The sequence below is a fragment of the Rhea americana genome, unplaced genomic scaffold (genome assembly GCF_003343005.1).
Source record: "Rhea americana isolate MKP2758 unplaced genomic scaffold, rheAme1 scaffold_107, whole genome shotgun sequence".
Lineage (NCBI taxonomy): Eukaryota > Metazoa > Chordata > Aves > Rheiformes > Rheidae > Rhea > Rhea americana.
In genome coordinates this window covers 46,696-73,480 of record NW_028185117.1, presented here as the reverse complement: position 1 = coordinate 73,480, position 26,785 = coordinate 46,696, and the positions used below count along the sequence as shown (strand labels likewise).

The 26,785-nt window shown below is 41.3% G+C and overlaps 2 protein-coding genes across 13 annotated transcripts in view; one reads left to right on the top strand and one right to left on the bottom strand.

The window, feature by feature from the left end:
• Positions 1 to 10,212, top strand: part of CSGALNACT1 (chondroitin sulfate N-acetylgalactosaminyltransferase 1) — a 58,653-nt gene extending 48,441 nt beyond the window's left edge. For 11 of the 12 annotated variants that reach the window (XM_085309813.1, XM_085309790.1, XM_085309781.1 and 8 more), the window contains 6 exons: positions 632 to 848; positions 2,017 to 2,118; positions 5,376 to 5,554; positions 5,759 to 5,853; positions 8,777 to 8,858; positions 9,220 to 10,212. In XM_085309813.1, the coding sequence (XP_085165939.1) occupies positions 632 to 848; positions 2,017 to 2,118; positions 5,376 to 5,554; positions 5,759 to 5,853; positions 8,777 to 8,858; positions 9,220 to 9,503 (959 nt within the window). In that variant the 3' untranslated portion in view covers positions 9,504 to 10,212. The remainder of the gene's footprint in view (positions 1 to 631; positions 849 to 2,016; positions 2,119 to 5,375; positions 5,555 to 5,758; positions 5,854 to 8,776; positions 8,859 to 9,219) is intronic. The other variant, XM_085309843.1, reaches the window with a different exon arrangement.
• Positions 10,213 to 14,059: 3,847 nt separating this feature from the next.
• SH2D4A (SH2 domain containing 4A) overlaps positions 14,060 to 26,785 on the bottom strand; it is a 13,850-nt gene continuing 1,124 nt past the window's right edge. Inside the window, exons 2-9 of the mRNA XM_085309696.1 lie at positions 26,381 to 26,540; positions 25,576 to 25,735; positions 23,662 to 23,727; positions 23,117 to 23,255; positions 19,952 to 20,168; positions 18,809 to 18,939; positions 16,673 to 16,893; positions 14,060 to 15,027 (exon numbers count right to left, since the gene is read on the bottom strand). Of these exons, the coding sequence (XP_085165822.1) occupies positions 14,935 to 15,027; positions 16,673 to 16,893; positions 18,809 to 18,939; positions 19,952 to 20,168; positions 23,117 to 23,255; positions 23,662 to 23,727; positions 25,576 to 25,735; positions 26,381 to 26,540 (1,187 nt within the window). The 3' untranslated portion in view covers positions 14,060 to 14,934. The remainder of the gene's footprint in view (positions 15,028 to 16,672; positions 16,894 to 18,808; positions 18,940 to 19,951; positions 20,169 to 23,116; positions 23,256 to 23,661; positions 23,728 to 25,575; positions 25,736 to 26,380; positions 26,541 to 26,785) is intronic.

The window sequence follows — 26,785 nt, the reverse complement described above, 5'->3', positions numbered from 1 at the left end:
CAGTGGGCACCATTGCCACAAAGAGAGAAAGTTCTCTTGAGAGCTGAGTAGCAGGATAGTTTTGTTCTGATCAGTGATGAGGAAGTTGATGACCACTGGAACTTGGCCCCTGGCCCCATTGTTTTATTATGGGACCTGCCATCATTGCCCRGCAGAGAGACACCTACAAAGGAGGCTATGATTGTGCTCATCAGGAAATTGCTTTTCTGGGACATGGCCTAATCACTTACCTTGCAGAGAGGCAGGTTGCGCAGTGTCTCTGCATAATCATTACCATGCATGCTGTATTCTGAGGTGTGCAGTGTGCAGTTGGACCATTCACAAAAATAAGGACAGTGCGTCTGCTGGCTTATAATGTGTGTGAGCAAACAGTAACCTTCAGGGGTTTGTAGCTCAGCCAAGTCTAGGAATATACCCATGAGAATACCAAATAGCTCCTGGAACCCAGGGTCATATCCCTGCCAGACTGAGCATCCTCCAAGTGATGGTGGGTTACATACTGGTTTAGAAGTAAATGTCTTGTACCTCTGCTGCTTTTTCAACTTGTGTGTGGCACATCAAATAGTGTCCTTTATTTCCCCCCGGGAGCCCAGCTTTAATTCAAAATCTCTTCTTTTTTGTGTTCTTGTAGGGATCTACCGCACAGAAAAAGACAAAGGCACATTGTATGAGCTGACTTTCAAAGGAGACACAAAACACCAATTCAAGAAGATTGTTTTATTCCGGCCATTCGGTCCTGTAATGAAAGTGAAAAAAGAAAATGTCAATATGGCTGACACACTTATTAATGTCATTGTCCCATTGGCCAAGAGAGCCAGCAAATTTCGACAGTTCATGCAGAACTTCAGGTGGGTTTCCTTTTGTATGCTACCTTTGGACTGTGAGATGCAATTTATGGAATTATTGAGACCTCACTCAGTAAAAATTGTGCTAGTTTTACAGAAAATATCACTGCACCATTAAGAAATCATTTTAAGATCAGAGCGGCTGAAAGGCTTTTGACTGTTTAATGCATTATGTTTAGCAGTAAGATTGGTTATATTGCAGTCATCAGGTTCTGAATTGCATATACCTAGTTTATGTCTCGCAGTCTGTTTTGTTGGAGTACATTCTTCTATGTGACAACAATTTTATAYCATTAGTTGCAGAGTAACATTTCTAGGGAAAAAGGGAATTAATACTCCCAGGCATTTTGCCAGAGAAAAGATAAGACAGTAAAAATCAAGCAGAAATGTATTTGAAGTTAAGGAGTTACTTTTAAACTTGTTTTCTTTTTAGTATAGAGACAACCTTTGCAGGTAAAATCTAACTGAGATGCAGCTTTAAATAGCTGCCCAGGAAAGACTGTGTTAGCAAAAGATACTGACTTTTACAAAGGAATTTGTTTTGCCTGATTTTGGCCATCTAAAAATAGGGGCTTTTGTCTGAATTAGCCATATAGATGCTTCTTTTTGGATGGGATAAATAACCCTCTGGTGGTGCTGATCTCTCTGCTTGTTACAGATTAAATCTTGCTGACTAAACTTCGTACAAGTGAGACACGATCTCTAGCATTAGGTCAGATTGATCCTTCTCTTATGCTATTGGATTTCTCTCCAGTTGATATTTAGATTTTAGGAAATGCTCCTTAACATAATGCCAAAGATCTGACCTCTGGAATATTTTTTTAACCTAGAAATCAAGATTAAGAATTAGAGGTTTGAGTGGTTTCTTTAAAATACTCCTTCTCCTACTCTCTTAAGTGCTAGAGGTAATACTTGCCTGATCTTTCAGAGCACTGGATGGGCTGTTTTAATAGTGTCCTGTTAATATAGTGCTACTTAGACAGTCAATTCCTAATCTACATGAAAGATAATTATAGTCTTCTGTTCGTCTGATGGAGGCAGTGAGCCCCTTTGTCAGTACAAGGACCTCTCTTAGTGAATCATGCCCTCAGGAATGCCTTCCCCATTTGGTATTGTTTACTTAAGAAAGCAAACTTCTGGGAGAAGTTGTAAATCTATCTTTATTCCCTAGGGAAATTGGCATTCAGCAGGATGGGAGAATTCACCTCACTGTAGTTTACTTTGGAAAAGAACAAATGAATGAAGTCAAATCTATACTTGAAAATACTTCCAAGTAAGTATCTGAGTATATGATGTGTGCCATTCATACAGAGCAATCACACCATGGGAGACTAGATATTTTTTCAAATCCTTAGGAGTGCTGAAATGTTTCTTACTGCATTGGAGAAACTAGCATCCTTTCCTTCATACTAGGTAGAAATGGTATTAACGTAACAGTCCTATACCTATGTTTTTGTGATGTTCATCTTTAGAACCACAAAGCAGGCTTTACTGAATTTACTCTAATGCAGCTTCCTTTTCATGCTGGTAACACTACTCAGGCCTGAACATCTTTTGTCCTTTAGAAGGTGGCATTTAACTGCTAGGGCTGACCGTTAACTTCTAGAGGCAGATGCAGAAAATTTCAGCAGACCACATGGGAGTTAGATGGTTCGGGGGGTTTGGACAGGTCTACTCTATTGGATTTGTTGGTATAGCCATGTTTGTCAAAATGATGTGGCACTGTAGATCTGTGTTAGCTTCTTCATGCTGGCAGAATACTGTCATATAGATATAGTAATGTGCCCACATAGTTGTTTTCTACTTACTTACCTGAAGATATTTATCCATCTAAGCCTTGTTGGGATTTTTGGGCATCTCTTCCCCTAAATTGCTGTCAGAACAGCTGCATTACAAATTTCAAAGTTAGTTGTTTCATACCAGATTTCCCTTTCTTCTGTTGAGAGCTAGGAGAACAGTCAGTTGCTAAATATAGAACAAATTGAAACTACAGTGTGCTAAATTTTAAGAATTTTAAGTTTTTGGAGGAATTTAGTGCTATATGCAGAAATTGAAAAGCAGTAGAGAAACTGAACTGCACATTATTTCTGTCTGAGGAGAAAAAAGCTCAGTTATGTAAATATGACTGTATACAGATATGGATTCTTCTAGGTTTGCGTTTGCAATTTAAAGCAGAAAAGCTAGTGACAGTATAGCTTGAATTCATTTATAAATTTTAACGTAACCTATGCTTTTGTCAAAGCATAGTGCAATAAAACAGTTGCTCATTTCTTTGACAGTATTCTCCAGTATTTTTTGTCTTGAGACAGGATTTCAGGAAATGCTCAGTGTCACTAGAGTGATTCAGACTATTCCTAGCTGTGGTTGGGTTTCAGGTTTGTCATACTCACTTGTTCAAGGAATAAAGTACCATAAGAGGATGAGATAGATATTTTTGCCTTCACTTGAAAACTAGATTAAATGAAAGCAACCACTTGAGGTTGTACTACTGCCTGTATACTGGAGATATATAGAAATGGCTTTGTTTAATGTTTTAGTGTTACCAGATGGCCTCTACTAACCATCTCCTCCTTGATTTACATGATGTTAAACAGAAATGTAGTCAGGATGGTGAGGACTTTGAATGTGCTGCCTGTTACCCAGACTCCAAAAGAGGGTAATTGAAAACAGCCTGGGTGTTCCAGCAACACTTAGTCAGAGATCTCTTCTTCAAGAGTGAGGCTTCTGCTTGTGGTGCTCAGTTAAGGATAGTGTGATGTTTCAGGGCATTTTACAATGAATTTGATGCTCTCTCTTCTGAGAACATGATAAGGCCTGTTTGAAGCTGAGGCTATGGCTCTGCTCCTTCAAGAAGGATTTGGTCTATAGAACTCGGGAGACTTTTACATTAATTCACTGCTCTGCATTCTGCTTTTCCTGTGGAGTGCCTGGCCACTCGCTGTTTCTCTGTGGTATCTATTGTCTGTGATAATAGCAGAAAAATCACTGTTGAAAATAAATACATAAATTGAAGACTGATAAACGACAGGAGATAATGTTAATTAATTAAGCAGACTATTTGTATCTAACTGTCTAGGTCACTTTGGTAGGAAATGCTGTGATATTCATCTAGACTGTATCCCACAGACAGACCACAATCCTGGTCCCTGCTGCAGTGTTTTGGAAAGCAGTTACCTTTTCATTAGTCTTGGTCTAGTCTTCTCTTTCCTAGTTCAAACTGTGTTGTGGATGGCTTACCAAATGCCAGGTGATACTCTTAGAAAGTATCACTGTTCTTAGTTAATAGGTTAGTGTGCAGCTGGTGACACAAAGCAATCAACAAAAGCTTCTGCTCAATAGGAATCTATCGCTAGTAGTCTTTTTCCACCTAGCAGAGACAACCATTCTGCATTCCGAGTAAGTAACTGGCAAAGCTGTGCTTTCAAAGTGGCAACTAATGCAGAATGGTCACTTTGGAAATCTTTGGGGAACTTGCATGCAGTCATAATTCTTCAATGGAAGTTGGGTCATCACAATTAGGTCTTAGTGCAAAGAACCCAGGAAGGAAAAACAGGGAAGCATACTTCATAGCACTATTGGATAGCTATGTGTAGACTGTTCAGGTAACATGCAAAAATGTTCCCATACAAAGTGGAGAAAAGATCCTTTCCATGCTCAGATGGGATTTCTGAGTTTTGAATGAGTACTCAGATGAGTACTTAGTTGCTTCAGCTGTGTAAACTTCTGGCTTTTCCTCAGGTAAATGCTTAAAAAAGAGAGAAAAGAATCCTCAAATGAACAGATAGAAAGAATAACTCCTGATGTCTGCTGGAAAACCCCAGGCCCACAATACTACTGAGAGCTGATATATTTTCATGTCAGTTGAACATGCATGACTCATTACCTGTAACTCCTCTAACTGTTCTGATACTATGATGATTTACTTTTCTCTCCTCTAATTCATCAAGTATTGTCATAAATTGACTTTTTATCCTCTGCTAAGCAGTATTTCCTTCCAAGTAAGTCTTCCTACATTTGTACAGATGGTTCTCTTCCAGTGGCAAGCACTTTTAAAGAATACAGAGTATGAAAGAGCTGATGGCTTTCCAGTATGTCTTTGAGCTAACCTAAACTCAGAGGAAATAGTGCTTTCCATCCCAGCTTTGTGGCTGTGTTTGATTTTATTCTTTTTAACTTAGATCAAGCACTAGTTATGACAGGTGTTAATGGAACATTAGGATATAAACCATTTCTTTGTCATTTTTGCTTGCATATTAAAACTAAAATGGGTGCCCTGTTACTCTCTTTAAGGGAGAAACCTTTCTCTGGCTCTTCCTGCACAAACAGTGACTATTTCCTCAAAGTAATTTCAAAGGTAGTTTAACAAGTACCAGATTTGCCTCCTGAATTTTCTGAAGGCTTTGAGAGTTGCAGAAATGTACTTTCTTTTTCATTTTCAAATACAAATGTAACTTGGTAAATAGAGTAATATTTTACTAAGAATCAACAACACCTCTTAAATTGAGTCTCATGGGCTTTTCCATTCATTAGATCAGCCAACTTCAAGAACTTCACCTTCATCCAGCTGAATGAAGAATTTTCAAGAGGAAAAGGATTAGACATTGGTGCTCGAGTCTGGAAAGGAAACAATGTTGTTCTCTTTTTTTGTGATGTGGACATATACTTCACAGCTGAATTCCTGAACTCCTGTAGATTGAACACACAGCCAGGTACTGCTACTTGCAAAGAGTATAGTTTTTCAACATATTTTTAGTTACTGTTTAATAGCCTTCACCAGAGTATGCTTGACTTTGAATTGATAATGAAGCTGCTGTAAATCATTCTTGAAATGCAGAGGACTAATTAAGGCATGTGTAAGAAAGTCAAATGTGTTTTATACAGCTTTAAAAAAATGAATCTGTTGTCATTTCTAGGGAAGAAAGTGTTTTATCCTGTTCTCTTCAGCCAGTATAACCCCAGTATAATTTATGGCCATCATGATTCCATCCCATCCTTAGAACAGCAGCTGGTAAGTACCTGGTTCTCTGAACACCTACTTTTATCTGGACGAAGCTTTCGTTTTTGAAGGATGTGTGTGCTCTAGGGTAGCGTTTCCCTGGTTCTGTGCACAGTGATGTACTGCACAGATAAAATTAATTACTGCAGTCACCTCACTGTGAGTTTTGCAGTTAAGCTTTAAGGAAAGTATCTAAGTGCCATCTATTTTAACCATTGTTTGGTATTTTACATATGGAACTTGGGAATTTAAATTTTACCTGATCCCCTGCTAGAAGGAATTTTGTAGTTGGCTAACAGCCCCACGGCATTGGTGTCTTGGGGTGAGAGACCCTAACATTGCTCTAGTTTTCTCTTGCTGTTGAATAGTTTCGTTTCTTGCATCTGAAAAGCAGATGTTTCTAAAGAGTATAGGCATTAGACTGATAGTGACTGATATTACTTAGCCAGTGAAAGCAGTATTCCAGGCATGTTGCAGCTGTTCAAGCACTTGAGCACATTATAATGGCTTTTCCTGTTTCATAGCTTCAACCTTGCTTCTCTCCCGTGTCAGTAGTCTTTCAGTGGGTCCCTACTCAGTCTTCTGACATATAGTGTTAATAAATGGCTCCATTTTCAAATGGAGGCATTAGCTAGCTATGCAGCTTCATTGAGTTCCTTTGGGTTAGGTCTCTGCTCACAACAGCTGGCAAAGCTGCCTCTCTTGTGGCAGGCTCTGTGTGTGTCCAGGCTTATCCCAGCCCAGACTGGGCACTATCTCCAGAGTGTCCAAGCCTCCATAATTGTTCTTAGTAGTTAAGAGCTTGGGATATTATGAGCCCAGCAATGAACAGAGCTGAAAAAGATTGCTAGAGGTCTAAGTCAAATCTTCTGGCATCATTACCCCCACCTCATGCAACCTCACTAGAAAAAAAAGAACAAGAGTTTGGAAACTCCACTTAATATACTTTGAAATATTCTGTCTATTGTTCCCTATGTTATCCAACAGGTAGCCAGCTAGTCTGTTTTCTTTCTAAAATAGATTCAGAACACAGACTAGTGATGAGGAAAAAGCAGTTAATTTAAAGATCAAGACTTTGTACCACCCAGAGAGGGGAAAAAAAAAACTTTCCCATCGTTAGTATCTATGGAAAGGCAATCTTTCTTATTTCTTAAACCATTAAGAGTCTGGAAAATCCTTTCTACCTCTTCTGTCTCAGAGAAAACCTGTTCTGGTAATACCACAGAGTTCATGTTTGGTCTTTCTCTAATGAGAATCAGCCAGAGATCCTCAGACATGTACTTAGGAAAAGAAATAGAGTTTAGTTCTCAAGCTAGCATAAATTCCATGAAGTATGTTGTCAGGATTGTGCAAATATTTATAGCTAGTGTTTGAGTTGTAAAATATGATGCTTATGTCAAAAAGCTTCTTGATTTAAAGAAGTACACCAACCTCATTTTTATGTATATTTTGTATATTCGGTCCACATTAGTTCCTGGGCATAAGGCCAGATCTGTGCTATTAAAACAAGACAGAGTTAGCTGTCTGTCCCAGGTTGCTGAGAAAGGAGCCATCAGAAAGCTTTGAAAGCAATTGATTTGTGCAGCAGCCACTTGCACTAATGGGAAATAATAATGCTAATGCATACGAATAGCTTGGTGTAAAGACATCGTTATGAAGATTTCCTGTTACAGTGCAGATCTGACAGATACAATCTTGTTTTATTTTAATTGGCTTCTGCAGTGGTTTGGCTTTTCTTCAAGGAAAGGAGAAATGAGTAAAGGAGGGGATAGCAATAGGAACAGAAAAATAAAAAAGCCCTCAAAGTGGCAAGGGTTATGAACAAAAAGGGGAGGTGTGACAGAGAAATCAGGAGAAAGGATGTCAAGAGGAATTTTACCTCTTTTGGAAGAGGATTTTTTGTTTAAGGAAACACTGGGATTTGTATGTCAAAAAAACATACTTTTTGGCATAGTAAAAGTGTCTCATCTTGTTCTATTACTTTGTGGCAAGTGAAACCAAAATTTTCAAAAATAGTTGCTCAAAGGTGGGTCTGTGAGCAGGAGTGTGAAGTATTATAGGGTTAAATAGGGTGCTGACTTGCTTACAGGGTTAAATATCTGTTCCAGTTTCTTGCAACTCCTGAGTGTCTCACCACATTGGGTTACATCACTCACACAGATGAATTATGACCTTGAGATCTAAACTTGGATATCTCCTTTTGAAAATGCTAGCCATGGTGTTTCACTGCTCTGATTTGCTAGCTATAATAATACATAATGTTTCCATACTCCATCTCAATAGTGTAGACTGCAAATTCATTGTGCAGAGGCATTTATGGGGTATATAATCCCCACCTAACATTTCTGGATTCTGGTTGAAGTTGTATTTATTTTGTTACAGTAATTCTGYAAAGGAAAATGATGCTCACCACTTTCCTAATTTTTGTCAAAATTTAGGAAATCAAAAAGCTGTCGGTTGTGCAATCAGATTAGAACTGCTATTTTCTTCTGACGCTTCTGTGGTCCAGAATCTAGATGCCACCATCTGCTCTGCAGCAGAGTCTGGCTTCATTGATTTACCAGTACATTTTCTATGTCAGCTTTGAATCATGCAGAAGCTAGCTTAATTTAGAAGGAGGTTTTTGCCTGTGAAAAAGGAAACTCCAGAGAGTGAGGTGGTATTGCTCTACTCAGTCTACAACAGAAGTTGTTCCAAACCTGATCATTGCAGATCAATGGCTTTAGCCCTGCTAGCTAATGACAATGGTGGTATTTTGGGCAGGAATATGCGATGAGCATCTGCAGAAACTAGATCAAGTCTAATAGTGGGTTTATATGGAATAGAATAAAATAGAGGTTGCTCTTATTCCTGACTGCACCCAGGAGCATTTTTCTCTCCTGCTCAAACTGAAGGCATTTTTGCTGCCATATAAATGATCGTTTTCCCCATGCAGGTTATTAAAAAAGAAACCGGATTTTGGAGAGACTTCGGGTTTGGGATGACTTGCCAGTACAGATCTGATTTTATCAACATAGGTAAGAAAAATACATTCAAATACTTCTGGTTTTGCACTGAAATTTATAAAACTGTGATCAACTTCCTTTTCCCCAGCCAGTGTCTTTATGCTCCTCTTTAGCAGCAGTACTCTGGCTGCATGTTCATACTATTCCCAGATGCCATAGAGGCTACTAGAAACTAAGCACTGCTCAGTACAAATAAAGCAATTTTGCATGATGATAAAATATTTTATTTAAGTTGAGGAATGTGGATGCTTTCTGATGTTGCCAGAAACTGTGGCTCTTTTAAAGAGCTAATTGGACCCACAGAACAGCACTATCAAGTTTGCTAGTTGAAAGTGGGTATTTCCAGTGTTATTTTGGATTTTCTTTGTGCCAGGTGGCTTTGATCTGGACATTAAAGGCTGGGGCGGAGAAGATGTGCATCTGTACCGCAAATACCTTCACAGCAACCTTATTGTGATCAGAACACCTGTCAGGGGTCTCTTCCATCTCTGGCATGAAAAGCGATGTCTAGACGAGCTGACCCCAGAACAGTACAAAATGTGCATGCAGTCCAAGGCCATGAACGAGGCTTCTCATGGCCAGCTAGGGATGCTTGTTTTCAGGCAAGAGATTGAGACTCACCTACACAGGCAGAAGCTGAGCAGTAAAAAGACATGAACCCAGAAAGAAAGGCAAAATACCTGCAAATGGACTTCAGGGTGTTTTGGAAAAGAGCTGCTAACAAGAATGAGACTGAAAGAGGATGAATCTTCCAGCAGGCTGATGGCAAAGGAAGACAAGGGAAAGTGTTTATCCTTTCTTCTTCTGGGTTTTCTTACTAGGGCTTTTAAGAACTCCATTAGCCTGTCTGTCCAGAAGTCATTCCTGGGGAAGGCTTGAATACTTGAGGAGTTTCAAGGTTACAGAAACGATGAACGTTACATAAATGCCAGTGTTCTTTGCAGTAACAAATGGATGTACTCTGTTCTGTTGAAATGATTGTAAGATGTGTACAGTTGTTTAAAGTATGTACCTTTAAAAGAGCCAATAATAAGGAGTTAATAAGTGTCTAACCTGACATATCTAGAAAGGGCTACTTTCAAATAAGTACAGAGCTCCTTCTCTGAGAAGCAGAGCTCTGATTGTTACAATGGTTAAACTGGAGCAACCAAAATTTTGTTTTCCTTAAAGGTGTGAGGAACAGCCACAATGCACTTACAGGTTATTCCTAGTTCATTCAGAGACAAGTGGTGTCTCAGAAAGTGCTTTCTAAAATTCAGAAAAAGAAGGACCTACCAGTCAAGTGTGACATYCCAAAAGGCAGACGGTAGTGTTCATTCTCTGCTGTGGACAGTGAACTAAAAGTAATGAGCCATGTCTATATCAACTGAATATAACAGTATGTTTTTGCTTTAGAATACTGTGACTTATTTCTAAATGAAGTTTGTTTTATTTGGGAACTATTTTGTCATATTCAGGTTTTCTACTTCTAGCCTTACTAGGAAAGAGTACAGCCTTCCAACACTTGGAAAATGCTCTGGCAATCTCTATTTCCTGTGGATAGGAACCTGGTTCAGATAAATTATATGATTTTTCTGCAGAACTTGAGCACTGGAAGGAAGAAGCTTTACTGTTCTGAAGAAACGGAAATATATTTCAACTTGCAGTGCTGATTTAGCAAGAGACTTTAAACTCTGAATGCCAGATACCAAATGAATTAATGTTTTGTGACTATATACCAAAGTATTTCTTCTCAACCAAATCTAGAGCTTTTCCCAGGGCATAGGAAGTTTTTTATAGTTAACAAAATAATTTTTTGTGACTGATTACTGGACCTTGCAAATGCTGTTATGATAATTATAGGCACATCCTAGAAATTAGTCTCCTTTTTAATAGATTTTTTTTCAATTGCCTAAAACTGTTGAAAATATGAGTTATTGCTATTATAAAACATTTTCTCTTAATGCTGACTGTTGTTTATCATTTTAATAGTTACTAGTCAACAAAAAATGCATGGACTTGGCAATCCCATATGCTTCCCTAAATGCAGTTTCTCCCAGTGGTGTGTTAGTTTTTGTAGCTGGAAATTAATATAAGGCAGTCTGAAATCAGATTTTGATTTTTTTTTGATTGTAAAAGCTAGGGGAAAGAAATAATGCAAGATAGCACTGAACAATGAATAAAATGTCATTTGTCATGCTGCTGTGTGGTAGGAAGAGTGCTTATGAACTTCTTTTGAAAGCATTCTATGTAGAAGAAGCAGTTAGAGAACATGCTACCGTAAGTACCTCTTGCCTTGATATTTATTTAGAAGATACGTGTTCATCTTCTGTTAGATGCAAGTGATCTTCATGGCACCTCTCTTGCAAAACACCAAACGTCCACAAAGGTTCCAAAAACCAGAAGAATCGTATGGAAAAAGAACTCTGACTCTATATGGTTAAAAACTCCAAAGGCATCATTTAGTACAAAAGCTTGAGCAGTAACTCAGGTGGCTGCAGTGTTTTTTTCCCCAATGTGCCCGATGCACTGTTTTTAAAGCAATTTATGTTTTGATGGAGAGACTTGATAAATATTAATGCATCAGGAGGAGCCAAATACTGGCTTGTTGAATGTGTATGAGAGCTATGAAAGCTGAGCTGTTCCAGAATGATGGCTGCTCCCACAGTCCCAATTAACCTGGATTTGAAACTGAGTGCACTGTACGATGAAAGTTGCTTGATTGTAACTTGCCTCAAGTCTAGCCCTTCTTATTTCTCAGATGTGACAATTCTGATTCTCCTCCTTTAGATTCACCCTAAACCTTAAGCGACTTCATATAATTTAGAGGTTGGCCCCATTTGTACAGCAGGTTTAGACCGGATGATCTCAATAGGTCCTTTCCAAAGTATGTTACTCTTAATTATAGGCACTGTGCACTGGGCAGCAGTGCAACACTTCCCTACTCTTGGTATTTCAGCACGCACATCATTCAGCCCCTGTCAGAATTTCATACATTACATTTTTAATAGCTCTTTTGTGATTCTCTTGCATATCCTTTTCCACAGAGATGCTCTTCCTCCCAGACATAATACCATCTGTGCAGGTTCCTGTCATTTGGCTGCAGAACACGGTTTGGCAAGAGGTGGAATTGAATCAAAGATGGAGAAAGCCATCCAGTGGTTAGTGACCACCTCAGTGATCTGCAGGGGAGTCTAATCACAGCAGAAGTCTGGTAGGGCTGTCTTTAAGGTAGAGACTGCATTGATGTGGGAGGGTGAAGAAGGAGGCCATCATTACACTTCTGTGAGTGGTGCTGTAACAGCTAGAAACAGATGAAATGCATACAGCATCCAACAGAACAGTAGCTTTTAGGAGGCAGCTCTCTACCCTCCTTGCTCCAGGCACAGACAGCTCCCCACTCCACTTGTGATCTTTCTCAGAATAGCAGCTTCAGGTGGTAGTTGGGGAGGGAATACAGGATGCCCCCAGGTGAAGAAGCTGAGAACAGATATGTTGCACCTGGCTGAAGGGAGAGGGAGACAGATGGACAGGCTCCTTGCCTGTGCAGAGCTGCAGGTATGTCTGTAGTGAGGGCAGAGGCCATGACAACCTCTTGCTTTAATTTTGTGGGATTGTGGTATGCTCTGGCTAAAGGCACATAGGTATTGTGATTTCTCCAGCAAACAGTGTTCAAAAGTGGCTGTTCTTGTAATCCATGCACAGCACTGTTTGAAGAAAGAAAGGTTCTATAGATAAACTCCTCAAGACAAGTAAAATCAGCATTCCCAATTCCCAACTCCTTCAAGTCATCCTAGTTTCACTGAATTTCAGGGTAATCAGACATCTGAGTAGTTGCAGAGCTGGTCTTAAGGGTACCTGTTCTAGCACGTGTGCTGCCTTTTGCAGCCAGGGTGGTAATCTAAATGTATAAAACTTTAGATTTCTTTCTTCAGAGCAGTTATCTGAAGCTAAGAGTCTTTCAACACTGAGGCATGATTTCTTCAGATGCAAAGGATAGATGTGAATACTGGCAGTGGCTTTCACTCGTCTCTGCTGAGCCAACACTTGCAAGTAAGTAGTTATAAGATAGGTACATGAAGGTACTGGTCTGCTGGTCATTGGTCCAAGCACTGAGGAGGCCCTCTGTAGATCCTAGTGCTAAAATTGGTAATGTCTGTGAGTTCTGCTGTGTCTAATCCAGATCAGCCTGCATTTTGTTTCCGTAAGCTAAAGTCCTGCTTCTCAAACTGCCCTTAAAAGCAGACTTTGTCACATGAAGTGTCTTCATCAGCCATAGACATACAAAACAGTGCATGAGTTGTCTCCAACAGGACAATAGCTTTGGCACATTGGATGCTGTTCACTTGAGAACAGATGCCAGCTTTTCTCTAGTAGTGCAGATCTCTGAACAACCTTTTAGTTTGGCTGTATTTTTCAAAAGAGAACTGTTCAGTAAGAGGGAAGAAGGGCTTCTTTTTCTCTTTGAATGGTCTATAGTGTGCCCCCCCCTCCAGTTGATGATACTGATTATCTTGAAAATAGCTATTTGATACATGTGATACCATAGTGTTCAAGAAGCTCTATAATTCATTTCCCCTGCCAGAGTGTTGTTACACCCAAAAGCTCACTTTACATTAAGGCTTTATCTCTAGCAAGTTAAACCTGCTGTAACTGGAGTGTGTATTTTGCCCTCCTTCCTTTGGATGGAAAAAACCTATTAGCATAGCTGTGAATTTTAAGACTAGGTGATCGCAAGATTTTCTTTTAATCTGTATCCTGCAGAATGCAGGTCAGCATACCCTGTAAGTCCTGTATTGACCGTAGAGCCTCTTCTAGGCTAAAGTGGAAGTCCTTAGAAGGACTGAGATTTCAAGTGGTGGTGGATGCATCACGTTCAAACTGGCAGATCAGGAAGAGGATGGCTTAGATGCTCTATCGAAAGCTCCTTCCTCAAGTTAAGCAGAGAAGCCCCAATTCCACAGAAAAAAAAGGAATAAACAACTGAAGAAGGGCTGACTTTGGCTCACTTTGAGGATTACATCTCTAACAGATGATGTTAGTGGACTTGAAAAACAATCCTCAGTCATATAGCTTGTTACATGCAGCAACTCAGGGAATCTGAGTTTGATGTGTTTGTTATGTGATTGTGTCCAGCTTCTTCCCCAATATCCTATATCTTCAATTGTGTATTTAAAGAGCAATAGAGCAGATACGAAGGGAGAATATTACATTGAAAGAAAAACTTCTGTGTTAAATTCACACCCATTAGTTTGGACAAAATTTGCAATAATAGCTCCATTCTGTAAAACAGCATTCTTTACTAGCAAACACTTCTCTGTAAGCTATACTAATACTGATAGAGGCACTGCTTCTTACATTGCTTATACTCTGTACATATGTTAAAACCTTTTCAAACAAATTCCTGTATCCCTTCCTTCCTTCTTTTTCAAAATGTTAATCTCTGTGCAGAAAGGTCGATGTGGGATTTAGACACAGGTTGAACGAGTAAGTATCTATATTCAGAGACTAAAGGAGTTTTTTAAAAAAATGCATGTTTCATGAAAATTCCCCTTCACAAGGAGGTTTCACCTAGAGRTACTAAGGATTTGTTTGGGAGTTTTGCAGAACATCCTTGATTCCAAGGGCAYAGCATCTTATAGGATTAAGCCTCACATTATACAACTTACTATCAAGACTGATTCATCTCTCCAACTTGTTTTGTGCCTTCCGGAAGGTATGATTTCATTCAGCTGTAGATACTGGTCTCTTTCCCAGATGGCACACAACAAGAGCAAGAGGCAGCTTGAGCGCAGATATTCCCCAGAGTCCTGTAAAAAACTCAGAAAACACATAGCAGTATCTCCCTGTGCAACTGATTACTCTGTCCTCTAATTCACTCCAATGTACGCGTTACATCTAGGTGTTTTGTAGCTTACTGGGCTGCTGCATCCTTTGACTCAATTGATACAACAAGCCCACAACAGTACTTATCCTCCCACTGCTCTGTTATGAAGGATTTAAAATAGAGGCACTTAAGGTGACAGTTTCAGGTAAGCATCCACAGCTGTGTTTCCAAGTACAGTCTTAATGAAAATAGGCTCAGAGTTGCATAGCGAGACTGAGAGGTTCATTCAAAGAGAGCGAGGTAATCTGGTTCTTGGTCCTCTTGGCCACATGGGTAAAGCAGCAGCTCCTTCCCCAAAGAAGTGATGGGCTCCTCCTGTTGGCAGAGAATACAGTTAAAATGCCACCCTTCAAAACAGGCTACTGTGCACCAGGTCTATCACAAAATCCCTGGAGTAGGCAGCAGTCTCCTGCTGCTGTTAGCATGTGTTAACATGTTCATGTTCATCTCACTGTGTGATACAGCTCAGAGCCCAGGGAATTCAGGGGAAAGATGCTCAGGGCTCACCTCTGCCTTCATAAAACAGTGTCTGTGCTTTGTGAAATAACCCAGAGCAGAATTCTGGCAGTTCTTGGAAAGAGCTGTGTTTATTTTGTAGGCAACCTCAGCTTCTGCAGTGTGAAATGCAGCCCCATCTGCAAAGTGGTGGAGCGAGCACTGTGCAGCATGCAAGTAAGTAAGACTGCAAGCTTGGTATGCTGTTGTGCTAGTGCAGGTGGAGGTGCATGAGTGCCATGCATCTGGCTGTGTTTGTGAGAATGAAAAAGGTAGATCCTAGAATGAATATGTGCCCTCCTCTCATATGCACTTTGTTCAAACACAGGAGCTTCCTGGAAGAACAGTCTCTGCTTCCAGCTCTTGATCTTGACCCACATATTAGATATTTGGTGGGAGCTTGCCTTCTCTCATGATCATCCACTGAGTGACAAAGCAGAACCAGCAGTTGAACCCACTTTTCCCAAATGAACATCTGCTTTAGTGCAGTGGGACCTGTAGGATTCTGTGTAGACTGTGGGTGTAATTCTATCTTTAATATAGATGTATCCAACCTGACTTTAAACTGTCTGGCTCTGATATCAATAGCCATCTAGCTCTTGCTTTCAAGAATTCAGTCTAGACTGTGAAACAGACACAAGGAGCAAGGTTAAGTAGCCTGGATAGTGCTCCACATTGTGCTGTTTGTCTAGCAGATGACCACAGATAATATTTTCCTCGTGTCCAGTTTAGTTTAGCCACATCTGTATTATGCTAGGCATTTGTTTGAAAGAAACACAGTTTAATGGACCTTTTAGACAAAATGATTTTCCTGTCCTTRGGCAGTTCTTACACTGAACAAATTAATCTTCCATCTGGCTCTCCTTGAGCCTATGCAACTGTGCTCAGTGCTAGTGTACTTTTCTGTTACAAAAGTAAAAGCCTTCTTTGCCTTCCATTGCTTGCTATATTGCTTACTCAAAATCATGTCTTCCCTGTTTTGAGATTATAAAGATACCTATTCTCTTTCATTCTGAAGCTGGAGACAGGCGATATTTTCTGTTTACAGAGTTTGCTGTGACATCCGACAACAGAGAGATACTAAGAAGTAGTCTGAGTAACTCTGCCACCTATCACCGTATCAGCATTTATATTAAATAGCATGTAGTAACTTCAGCCCCATGTGCAAGGTGTTCTGCACACTTCAGGGAGAGTGATGGAGCAATTCAGGTTCCAAGACATTTGAATTATGACATCTGAATTATTTCAGATGCCTTAGGTTGTCCAAGATCCCCATATGGCAGGCATATAAAATGTGGGACTTCTTATAGAGAGAGCCACACCATTCTGGAGCAGCACATAGGATACCGAATGGTGGCTAAAATGGCTTTAGCCACCTATGTGATGACGACTGAATTTTTGTCTTGAAATGCCCTGAGACAACTGCAAAAACAAATAGTTAATGAATGTGTTGCCAGAGGTTCACCTTGTGGTAGTCAACAAGGTCAGCCAGCGTTGAATGTTGTAGCTGGTCCACTCCAAGGAAGCTGTAGGAATCACGAGAGGCATCAATAAGGAAGTGTTTACATCCCTCCACAGACTGATAGGAGAGCACGTAGCCTTTGATTTTTTCACTGACACGGACCAGAAAACTCCCAGGCACTGCTTTACTCAGAAGGTCCTCTGCTTTCTTGGAGGTTAGGATACCTGTTCAAAACCAAGACACAAAACTGAAGGGAGAAAAGCACATGTGCAAGAGTGGATGGAACAGTTCTCACAAGAAATTTTGTTTACTACCCTAAAAGCAATCCATAGCACTTCCATCCCCTACATGTTTAGTTGCCCTGTGGCCCAGAAAGAACATTATTGCCACTGCTAGTAGCAGAGCATGGTCTCATGCTAACTGTGCTTTATGGTAACTATTCCAGGTTCCAGTCCTAGTTTGTTAGGCTTATTATCAATTGGTTATGAGAACTTCTTTGTGAATTGGAGCTTGGTACCAGGTGCCTCTTCTACATTTTAAACATGGGATAATAGCAGAGGCCTTGGAAATGCATGCACAGGTTGAAAACAGAGGCCCCAGAACTGTAAACAAGTCACTGAGAGTCAACTGCTGGTCATTGAAGAAGTGCAAATTTGAGATCTGGGAAAAGACTACTTTTTCTTTTCTACCAAAGACTACTGAAGAATAAAAAGAAAAGTAGCAGCTAAGTAAAAAAGGTACCAAAAAGGAAGCAACGTAAGGTACCTGCCACAGCCTGAGAAAGTAAAACCCTTTGGCATTGTGCAGTACACAGTGCAGGGTGAGGAAAACAAAGGCTAAGAGCTGTCTGGAAACCCAAATGTTCTACAAAAGGTCAAGATCTTGAATTTTCGGGGAGAGCAAATTGTCATCATGAGAATTGTCGTTGTGGAAGTACTATAGGATTGTTGGAGCTGTACCCCCACCTGCCTTCCCTGCCTCCTCTAACTGTCCTGGCTTGTGTTTGCTGCTTGTTCTTCCTACCTACTTCAAGAACCCTGTCCCTCTGCTTATCTGCTCTGAAAAGTTCAGCTCTGCCCCTCCCTCCGCCTGTCTGTTTGAGGAATCCTGACTCTTCACAGACCTTTTGACTTGCTGCCCCATCATCCAGGGATGGAGGATGTGGGCATCTGAGGTCCTTTGGAGCAGATCTTTTGGACTAAAAGCCAGACATTGTAAAATGTCTTATTGTAAAAGACTTATTGTAAAAATAATTGTAAAAATAAGACTGTTCTTAAATCTTGCTTGTAGAGTCCTATTGTGCACAGCTAAAGATGCCCCAGACTCACTCAAAAGAGGGATTTGGAAGCCGCCCACAATACAGAGGGAGGCTGCACAGAACTATAATTGACGGTTTGAGTGGATCTAGCATTTAGGAAAGTTTATGAAAAAATTTTGGTCCCCTTTTCAGTCATTCTCTTGTTCTCTTGCTTCCTTTACTTCTTTGTCTTTTTCTTGGTACAATTACATTTTTATGGAACAAGATAAGCAGAAGACCTTTCTTTCCATTCTTTAAAACAGTTTTGAGCCCTTGTCAGATTTATGATTGCTTTTATAGGAGATTGTTCTTAGCCCTTGGGTAGCAGATGTCCTCCTCCAGCATCTAACAGCTGGGGTTATAGAGGAGATATATTACCTTCTCTGTCACCCTAGTAAAGGCGAGCAGAGTGAGCAGTGCTTCATGGCTTCTGTGAGAAGTGATGAAAGAGTGAATTGCTATGTATGTTCACTTGCAAGAGCAACTAGAAAACCTTACTGAAACATTGAAAGGCTGCGAGAAAGTAGGGATAATCAGAAAGCACATCAGATGAGCACACAGGTGCAGGTTGTTTTACTGAATGGACAGTTTTACTGAACGAAAGGACAGGTTCTGTGTTGCAAGTGAAAGATAACAGCACTGCAGGGTGTCTGGCTCCAGCATAGCAATGCTATACAGAGTGGAGATCATTGTCATAATGCTAGAGGAATTTAAATTACATTCGTGGTTAGGAGTTAGCCACCTTGGAAAAGCTCCTGGGCCCAGCTTTGAGCTGCTAGCCTGTTAGGAGAAAGGACAAATCCCTGAAGGGTTGGGTCAGGGCAGAAATGCTCAGGACTCACCATGGAACCAAGGTGCTATTGTGTCTGTGGTTTTCTGATAGCCAGCTCGGAGAGGGAACTGCTCTTCCTTGAACCACTTGATGATGCTTTCTTCAGTAGAATTGGAGACTGTCCTCTGAATTCCCTTTTTCCTGTGAAAAAAAGACTGTGGTTTAYGCATCAGCTTCGAACAGCAGCTTTTTAGTCCATGACTGGACTTATCTTTTGTTAAGTATATTGGAAACAGCCTTATAGTGGGTTGTCATCTACGTTACATTGCTTTCAGCTAGGAGAGAGGATGTGTATACTCTAGGCTTAGGATATTATACTAAATAAACGTGTCACTAAGTTTGGCAAGGAAATGTTTTCCTCTTCACACAAAGCAGGAAAGAAAACTTGAATTTGTCTAGAAAAGTAACTTGAAACTCTAAAAACTCAGTGCCACAGTGCATCTAGGCGTTTTGGAAGGAGGTGTTATCAAAAAGAGCAGAACCAAAGGAGAGAGAAGACAGGAATTGCAGACTGAGGCCATGAGCCTGAGGACATGCAGATTAGCTGCTCCCAGGATCTGGTGTAATTTTTGCTCCTGACTCCAGATGGGCCAAAACACACAGTGCAATTCTAATGCCATGGCAGAGACACTGGCATTCAGCTGATATGCCATCATCTTTGTTTTTGATAGTGCAAGCCTGGATTTCCAGTATCTTCAGTTAGCTAAATCCCTTTACAGTAAGCCAGCATCTCTCCCTACATGTTGTGATGTGACAGAAGCTAAGCCTAGTTTGAGGAGCTCAGGTGAGTAGGGTGCACTGGAGTTGCTGGAAAGCACTGGAAGACCCACCAGAACTGTGTGGACTTCACTGAAACAGGGTTTCTGGTGAGCAGGCTTATTCTAGTGAACAATAATGTCGGTAAGAATCCCAGTCTGACAGAGATACCTGCAGAAGGCCAGCAAATTACCCTTCATCACTGTAGTGAACAGCCCTGCCATGGCCTTCACATCCCACCCTGGAACATCATCTAGGCTCTGTATTCTTCCCCAGAGGCTGTCTTCTCTGTGTGAGAAGGGCAAACATTTCTGATCTCAGCCAGCCCTTGCCACAGCAGAAGAATCTCTGCACTTCTCCCCTCACCTCCTCTCAACAGTGTGCATGATTTCCTTACCTAATCACTCTTCCATTTGCTATCACAGGAGTTAGAAGTTTAGGCTTGGGTGGGAGAGGCGGGTATTGGAGTGGTCGCCGATCTCCTCCTATAGCACTCTTGGAAATGTCTGCCTGCTTCCCTCTGCGGATGCCTTGCAGCGAAAGCCTCCTGTAGTCATCCCTGGCATGCTGTGCAAGCGAGCGTCTCTTCTCATCTGCTGCCTTGGATTTCCGCACTGGAACAAAAAAAAGAGTCCTTTTTATTCCTTTTCACAAAGAAGCAAACAAGCAGGCGGGTTTTAAGCTTGCTGCCTCTCGGCCATCTCCCTGCTTGCTGAAGTGGAGAAATAACTTGTTTCATAGGGTTTAGGTTTTCTCAGTGCCAGAGAGGGTTACTGGGGGAAGAGAGAGAGTTGTCTTGGGACCAAGATATACCCCCTCCTTTGTTCTCAGGGAAGCACTTGAGGTTACCTGAACCGGAAGCCATTTATCCTCCTCAGAGGCCTGTAGTGGCTCAGCTGCTTGGGCCAACCAATGAAAGGTATGTGCTCATTTGTGAGAACAATTTCCATCTGTCTTCTATCACCTTGGGGTATCTGCTATTCAACAGAGCCCTATTTTTTTTATTCCAAGGAGACAGAAACCTGGATGCTTTCTGGGCACTAGGTCCCTGGGTACCTGGACACTGCTTGTTTTTGTTTTGCTTGCTGACTCCTGGTTTTGGACACAGATTTCTGTAGTGCCTTTCATGTGAGCAGAGATCCAAAGAGGAAGGAACACACTCTGTTACTAAATCAGGTAAGGAACTGTTTTCAGTACATCCCCTGCTGACCTGCAGCCTCTCGGAAGGAAACACAACTACCGCTTAATGACGTTGTCAGCTTAAAATCCCTGCTTAATTATGGGTGGTACAAAGATCTCTTGCTGGCTCAAGGCTGGAGAGGACAGGTATAAGGAGAACTGGGAGGATAAAGGACCTTCTGCTTTTCAGTTTAATTTGCACATCAACATAGATAAAATTTCTCCAATCTCTGTAGTTCTGGCAGAGACTACAAGAGGGAGAGCTCTTAAGCTGCGTGTGGGGAAACAATATCAGAAAAGCTGCAACAATAAATCAACAAATGTGCTGCTTCTTCCTGTAGTCCTGTATGGCCAGTGAGGAGCCAGAGGGCAAGCCACATGTCAACAGAAGATGCTGAAATGACCTCAAATCCTTGGAAAGATTTGAACATGCTGGTGGTGTTTGAAGAGGAGAAAGAAGCAGTGCTGAAACTGTGATGGAAAATGAAAAACTTGGTTAGGTATATTTTTAATTGATTAAAAGCTGTGTTAAATATCCAGGTTGATAAGTCTGTAGTAGCTCATCCTGGAGTCTGTAGGAATTACCAGTTCTACAGTCTGCCAGTTAGGCCAGTTCTTTCCTTCCTCTTGTAATCAACCTCAGATATTTTTATTAGGAAAAATCACCCTGGCCTGAAGTGAAAGCAGTCTGTAGTACAGCATTGCCATCTACTGAGCAGCAAGGGAGGAACTAGAAAAGAAATGAATTCAGTTTTCCTTCAATATTATTTCTTCCCAGGAGGGGGGAATGTAAGGAGCAGAACCCAAGTCTGGGTAGAAACAAAGGCAAGCAAAGTGTGAGGGTATTTCTCAGTATTTTTTATGTGCCAAGCTTATGACCTTTTGTCTCAGCCTCTGTGGAAGCTGGACAGCAAGACTCTAGAAAAAGGAATCAAGTAAAAATGTCTTTTTAGATTATGCTATTTTAAAAAAAAATCACTTTTTTTTTTAAAAAAAAAATATCAAAGTACTGGTTTCTATGGGAGATTCTAGAAGGAAATGTAGCCAGCACGGTAACTTAAGTAGAGATTTCAGAAAGTTTTTGGCAGCAGTGATGGATATTACTGCAAGTCTCATACTGTCTGCTATGTTCTTTTCTATCTTCTGGATTCATTACACTAGAAATTTCTTAGTGAAAGTCCACTCTTGCTTCATAGTTAAGGGAGGAAAAACTTCAAACGTCATATTTAGGGAAGAGCAGGCAATATTGGAACTGCCTCTCTGAAAGTTGAGTTAAGCTGTATTTTCTCATAAAGTCATTTCGTCGGTTGCCTAAAAAATGATGAACAAGTTACATCACTGAAAATATTTCCCGTCTCAGACTGTGGACTGAAGTGAGAGAGTCACAGAGAGAACAGTAAAACCCTGCTCAGAGCCCAGGCACTGAAGCCTTTGACTGCCCCACAGAGGTTTTTCTGCTACGTTTGTTTTTCCAGTGTCGGAATGGCCAGCAGTGATTCAGGTTCCACAAGGTCCCCTATGGTTTCTGCTAGGCTGGGGAGGCATCAAGTGTGCAGCAGGGCCCTGCCTGGACAGAGTTTTGCTTGTATGAGAGGGCTGTGCCTTGCTGCAGAAGTGGAAAGCAGAGAAGTTTGGAGTGGCCTCTTGTTCATATTTCTTGCAGCGTCTTTTTCATATTATTTCCAAAGAGCAGAATACTTCCTCACAAGGAAGCAGTGTCCTGTGGAAAGGAGTTTTACCCTGGCTTTGTGCGGATTCTCTGTACAGAACTCGGTTTTACTGAGCAGCAAAAGTCCTCTCCACTCTTTTGGGAACCCAGAGAGGCTTCATAAAAAGAACCCGTTCACTCAGTGAATTTGCCATGATTTAACTGCTTTTGTAATTGCATTTTTTGGTTAGTCCTCGTCATACATGATACCTATCTACATGAACAGTAGTTACTACAAAGTCCTACTAAAGGCTAGCTTCTAGTTTAAAATGAGTTATTCTGGCTACACTCAAGTGATTCTTATTTGTTAATTATTTTAATACAGTATCTGAGTGCAGCAGCATGCCAGCAGGACTCATTGTGCTTGGTGTTGCTGTTAATTTTTAAAACTATTATTTTAATTTTTAAAAAATCAGCTAAATCAAAATATAAACAAGACCAAAAAATGGTAAATAGTTAAAAATAGTGATGTTTTCCATAGGATAAAACTTCAATTTCCTAACCCAGCTCTAGTCTCCGTGTTGTATTCTGATAATGCAGCATTGTTTTTCTTGGCAATACTCTCCACTCACTGTGTATATTTGGTTCTAGTTTTGCAGAAGAATGATTGAGATGACCCTGTAGAGCCCTAGGATTACTGGAGCCCCAGAAGAAAAGGTTGTCCAAAGATCTTACAGGATTCCTGCCATTCAGGCTCAGTCTCATCAGTTTTCTGCAGCATGCTCTGGCTCTCTGAAATTGTACCTCTCTGTGGTATGGTCTTCTGGGAGGCTGTTGTCTCGTCTCCTGAATTTCTCTTCTGGGCTTCCTTAGTCTATGAAAGAAACAGTATGTTCAATGCTTTGCTGCAACCTAGTTTTAGTCCTGTTTCTTAGCTAGTCTTTATGTACTGGGAACTCCATTCTGTAGTGTGAATCTCTGATTTCTTCATCACAAACCCTCTTTCTTTACTGCAGGTTACAACAGGGGAAGTAGGGGAAACCAGCCCACTAGAAATATCAGGATCAGCTCCCCTTGCCAGTCCCCAGTCTGCTGCACTGGTCAGTTCTGTATCATCTCCAAATCGTGAAACCATACATCAGAGCATGGCAACACTGGATACAACTGGTCCAAGAGATGAGGACCCATTCAAGTGAGATGAGGCTGTGAGGCTGATGGGCTTCCAGAATAATGTCTGGCCCTGACCTGATGTGTTAGGAACATCCTAGATTACTGCTTACCTGTTGGAAGCCACACTTCCTCACATGGCAGTCTGCCAGCATCTGGTGAACATCCCTGGCTTCCCTCTGGGCAGAGAAAAGGAGCAGTGAGAAAGGAACCCTAAGTCTACCTGGATTTGCCAGGTGACATACCCAAGTGATGCTAGGGAGCAGACAATCTCCTATCCTTCCCTCCTTATAAAGCAAGCCCTGCCACACCTGCCATGTAGTGTTTTACCTGCCTATGCTCATTTGCTGCTTTGGCTGGGTGTTGCAAACCACGACTTGCGGGACTGACCCAAATAGCTGTTTTTCTCCTGTTTCCTCTTCCCTACAAACCAGTCTAGCTACACTGGCAGAAGCCGGTAGCAGAGACTTGCCTTTTAAGAAAAACACAGTTAGACTTATCTTTGAACAAACACACACTGACCTCCGCATTTGACCCAAACTGCCTCCCACAGTGCAGTGAGTAATGTGTTAACTGTACTACACTGCTTACCAAGGACAAGCTTTGTTGTAATTGTCATAATCTATTTGGCTAATATTTAATATTAACATGAGTTTCCAACTTCCCTCTCCTTGACAGAGAACTAGGAGCTTAAAATGTGAGTAAACTGGCTTTTTTTCTTAGCTGAAATCCACATCCACTGCAGCAGAAAACACAGAATGCTCAGTTCTCTCAGGTACAGTTAAATGGTAACTAGGTCTCAGAGAAACTGCTGCAACAGGGGTGGTCAGAGAAATTCACTCTCTCCCAGGCACAGAGGTCTTCAGCCTGGATCCCTCCTTTCAGTAGCAGAAGCCTCAGAAACTTGGGAAAATGACTAAAAATATCATGACAGGAAGAAAGACACAAAAGCAGACCTGTTCTTTCCTTTTGCAAGCCCTGAAGGAGTTTAGAGTTTTTTGGTAGTGGTCACGGGGGAGATTGTTTTTTAAAAGCTGTTTTCTCTCCAGCTGTGACTAACAACTTCCTTTAAAAAGAACAACAAAAAAAATTTCTCACATAGTTGCTCAGCTCCAGCAAACAATGCTAAGAAAAACCCAATGTGATTCAGAGACTCCTGATAAAGGAGCCAGCAGCACACAATACCTAAGTTCCTTTCAGTGTTTGAAATCAGTGGGAGAAATACTTTGCCAAAATTCAGCCTTCAATTACCTTGTTTTTATGCTGAAATATGGAACAGCTGTATAATGAAATAATAATCAACCATACAAGTTAGCAGCAAAACATTGAATTAAAACCCCACTGAATGAGACTGGACTTTTCCCATTAAATTGGTAGGATATTCCTATTCCACTTTGGTTATACTGGTAGATAATTCAACTTGTGTCTTTTTCTCAGTTGGTTCTCTAAGTGGCTTTTTCTAGCCATTTAAAAAGTATAAATTTATTTATTACTAGAGAAAAACCTTTCTGTAATGAAACAGCAAAGCAGGCACTCTAGTCAGCTGCATTTGGAGCTGTCTCATCCTGTCAAGGTCATAAACTATCTTCTAATTCTTTAATTATCTGTTTGTAGTATTGCCTTCTTCTGATCTTTTATAGGAGAAGATGATCTGTTTGAGGGATGTGGCCTTGCATGTGCAGAGATACTGGTTGGAGAGCCTCCCTGGTCTTGCCTGAAAATCAGCCCAAACCAGCCAGAGAACAGGAGAGAAAGTACTGTAATCCTCACTTTACCCATGGAGAATGGACGCAAAGAAATTCAGGGCAACTTGTCCATTGGTACAGAGTACAGCTGGGAATAGCACACAGACCACCCCAGTCCTAAGGAAGGATTTAACAGCTTCTTCAATGACTAGAGAAGAAAGAAGCCTTAACAGTCAGTTGGCTGGTTCTTTTTCTGATTCTCCTTTATTAGCAATCAGGGTTTGCTGTACTCCCCATCTCTCACAGTGAAGACTTCTGAGTAGGAAGAAGGGAGAAAATTACCTCTCTGGGCTCTGAGTTTTTCCCTATTGTAGTGGCAGTTGATTTTATCCTCTCTTCCTTTTGCTCCTCCACACTGCTTTTATTGTTGCTATGAACATCCATCCTGCCCAGGACTCCTGGTTGTGGATGTAGAGACCATGTTAGAGAAGAGTCAGTCTCTCTGAAACACAAGAGAGACAGGACTTAGGAATCCACGGGAGTAACTTTGTGCTACCTAAGCATCTGAGAGAAAATCACATGTGAGCAGAGCACTGCTGTGCAGGTACGCAGTTATCATATCTCCAGATCAGGGGGAGGGAATAGTTAAAGTTGTTATTCATTATGAGTAACTGTTGTCCAGCTGTACACGGACACCTGTTGATGAATCGGTACAATCCAAACACATCACCTGCTGCAATAACACACATATCATCTCTTGTGATCTTCAGAGGCAGCCAAACAGCAGAGATATGATAGGAGACTTGAACAGCTAGGGCAGGCCCTAGGCTGAGTCTCTGCCAGGATTGCATGCACTCACAGAAAGCTGACATTTCCCTGTACCTTTGCACTGCAAGCAAAGTGGGACAGTGATAACCATATGCTGCCTTACCCCGAGGCAGAAATCAAAGGAAAGCAAAACAGGATTTTATAAAGGACTCAGGCTTGTTCCCAGTGTGGGTGTTAGACTTGTCCACCTGCTTCAGCACAAGGAGGAGAATTCCCAGAGCAGGGAGGACAGCCTCCACAGCGGAGACTCCAGCCTGGGTCTCTAAAGATGTTCCTTCCTCTGTGTCCACCCTCAGTCCTCTGCATGAGAGGTGCTTACCTGGCCTCCTTGCCTTGCTCGCTCTCTAACTGTTTTGCCCTTTGTGCCTGAATCTCTTCACAGATGGCAGCATACGATTTATCTGATGGATGCTCGCCCATCACCCAGACCCAAACATCGTTGTCGGCGCCGAGCTTCCATTTCACTGACTTCCCACTGGCTGGAAGAGAAGGAGCCTTTTCGCTAATGCTGTTTGCTCAGCAGCCCTGTGCAGGGTCTGCATCCCCCATACTGTGCACTCCTGGCTTTTGCTACTGGCAGAGCCTTTCCTAAAGCAGCCTTATGTAGGAAAAAGCAAATAGGTATCTGTGGTCAGGGAGTTGTAGGTAGTCTATTGTGTCTATCCCTTGTTAGAAGCTCAGTTGGGACAGAGCACAGATCCTCCTCCTCCTCCTCCTCCTCCTC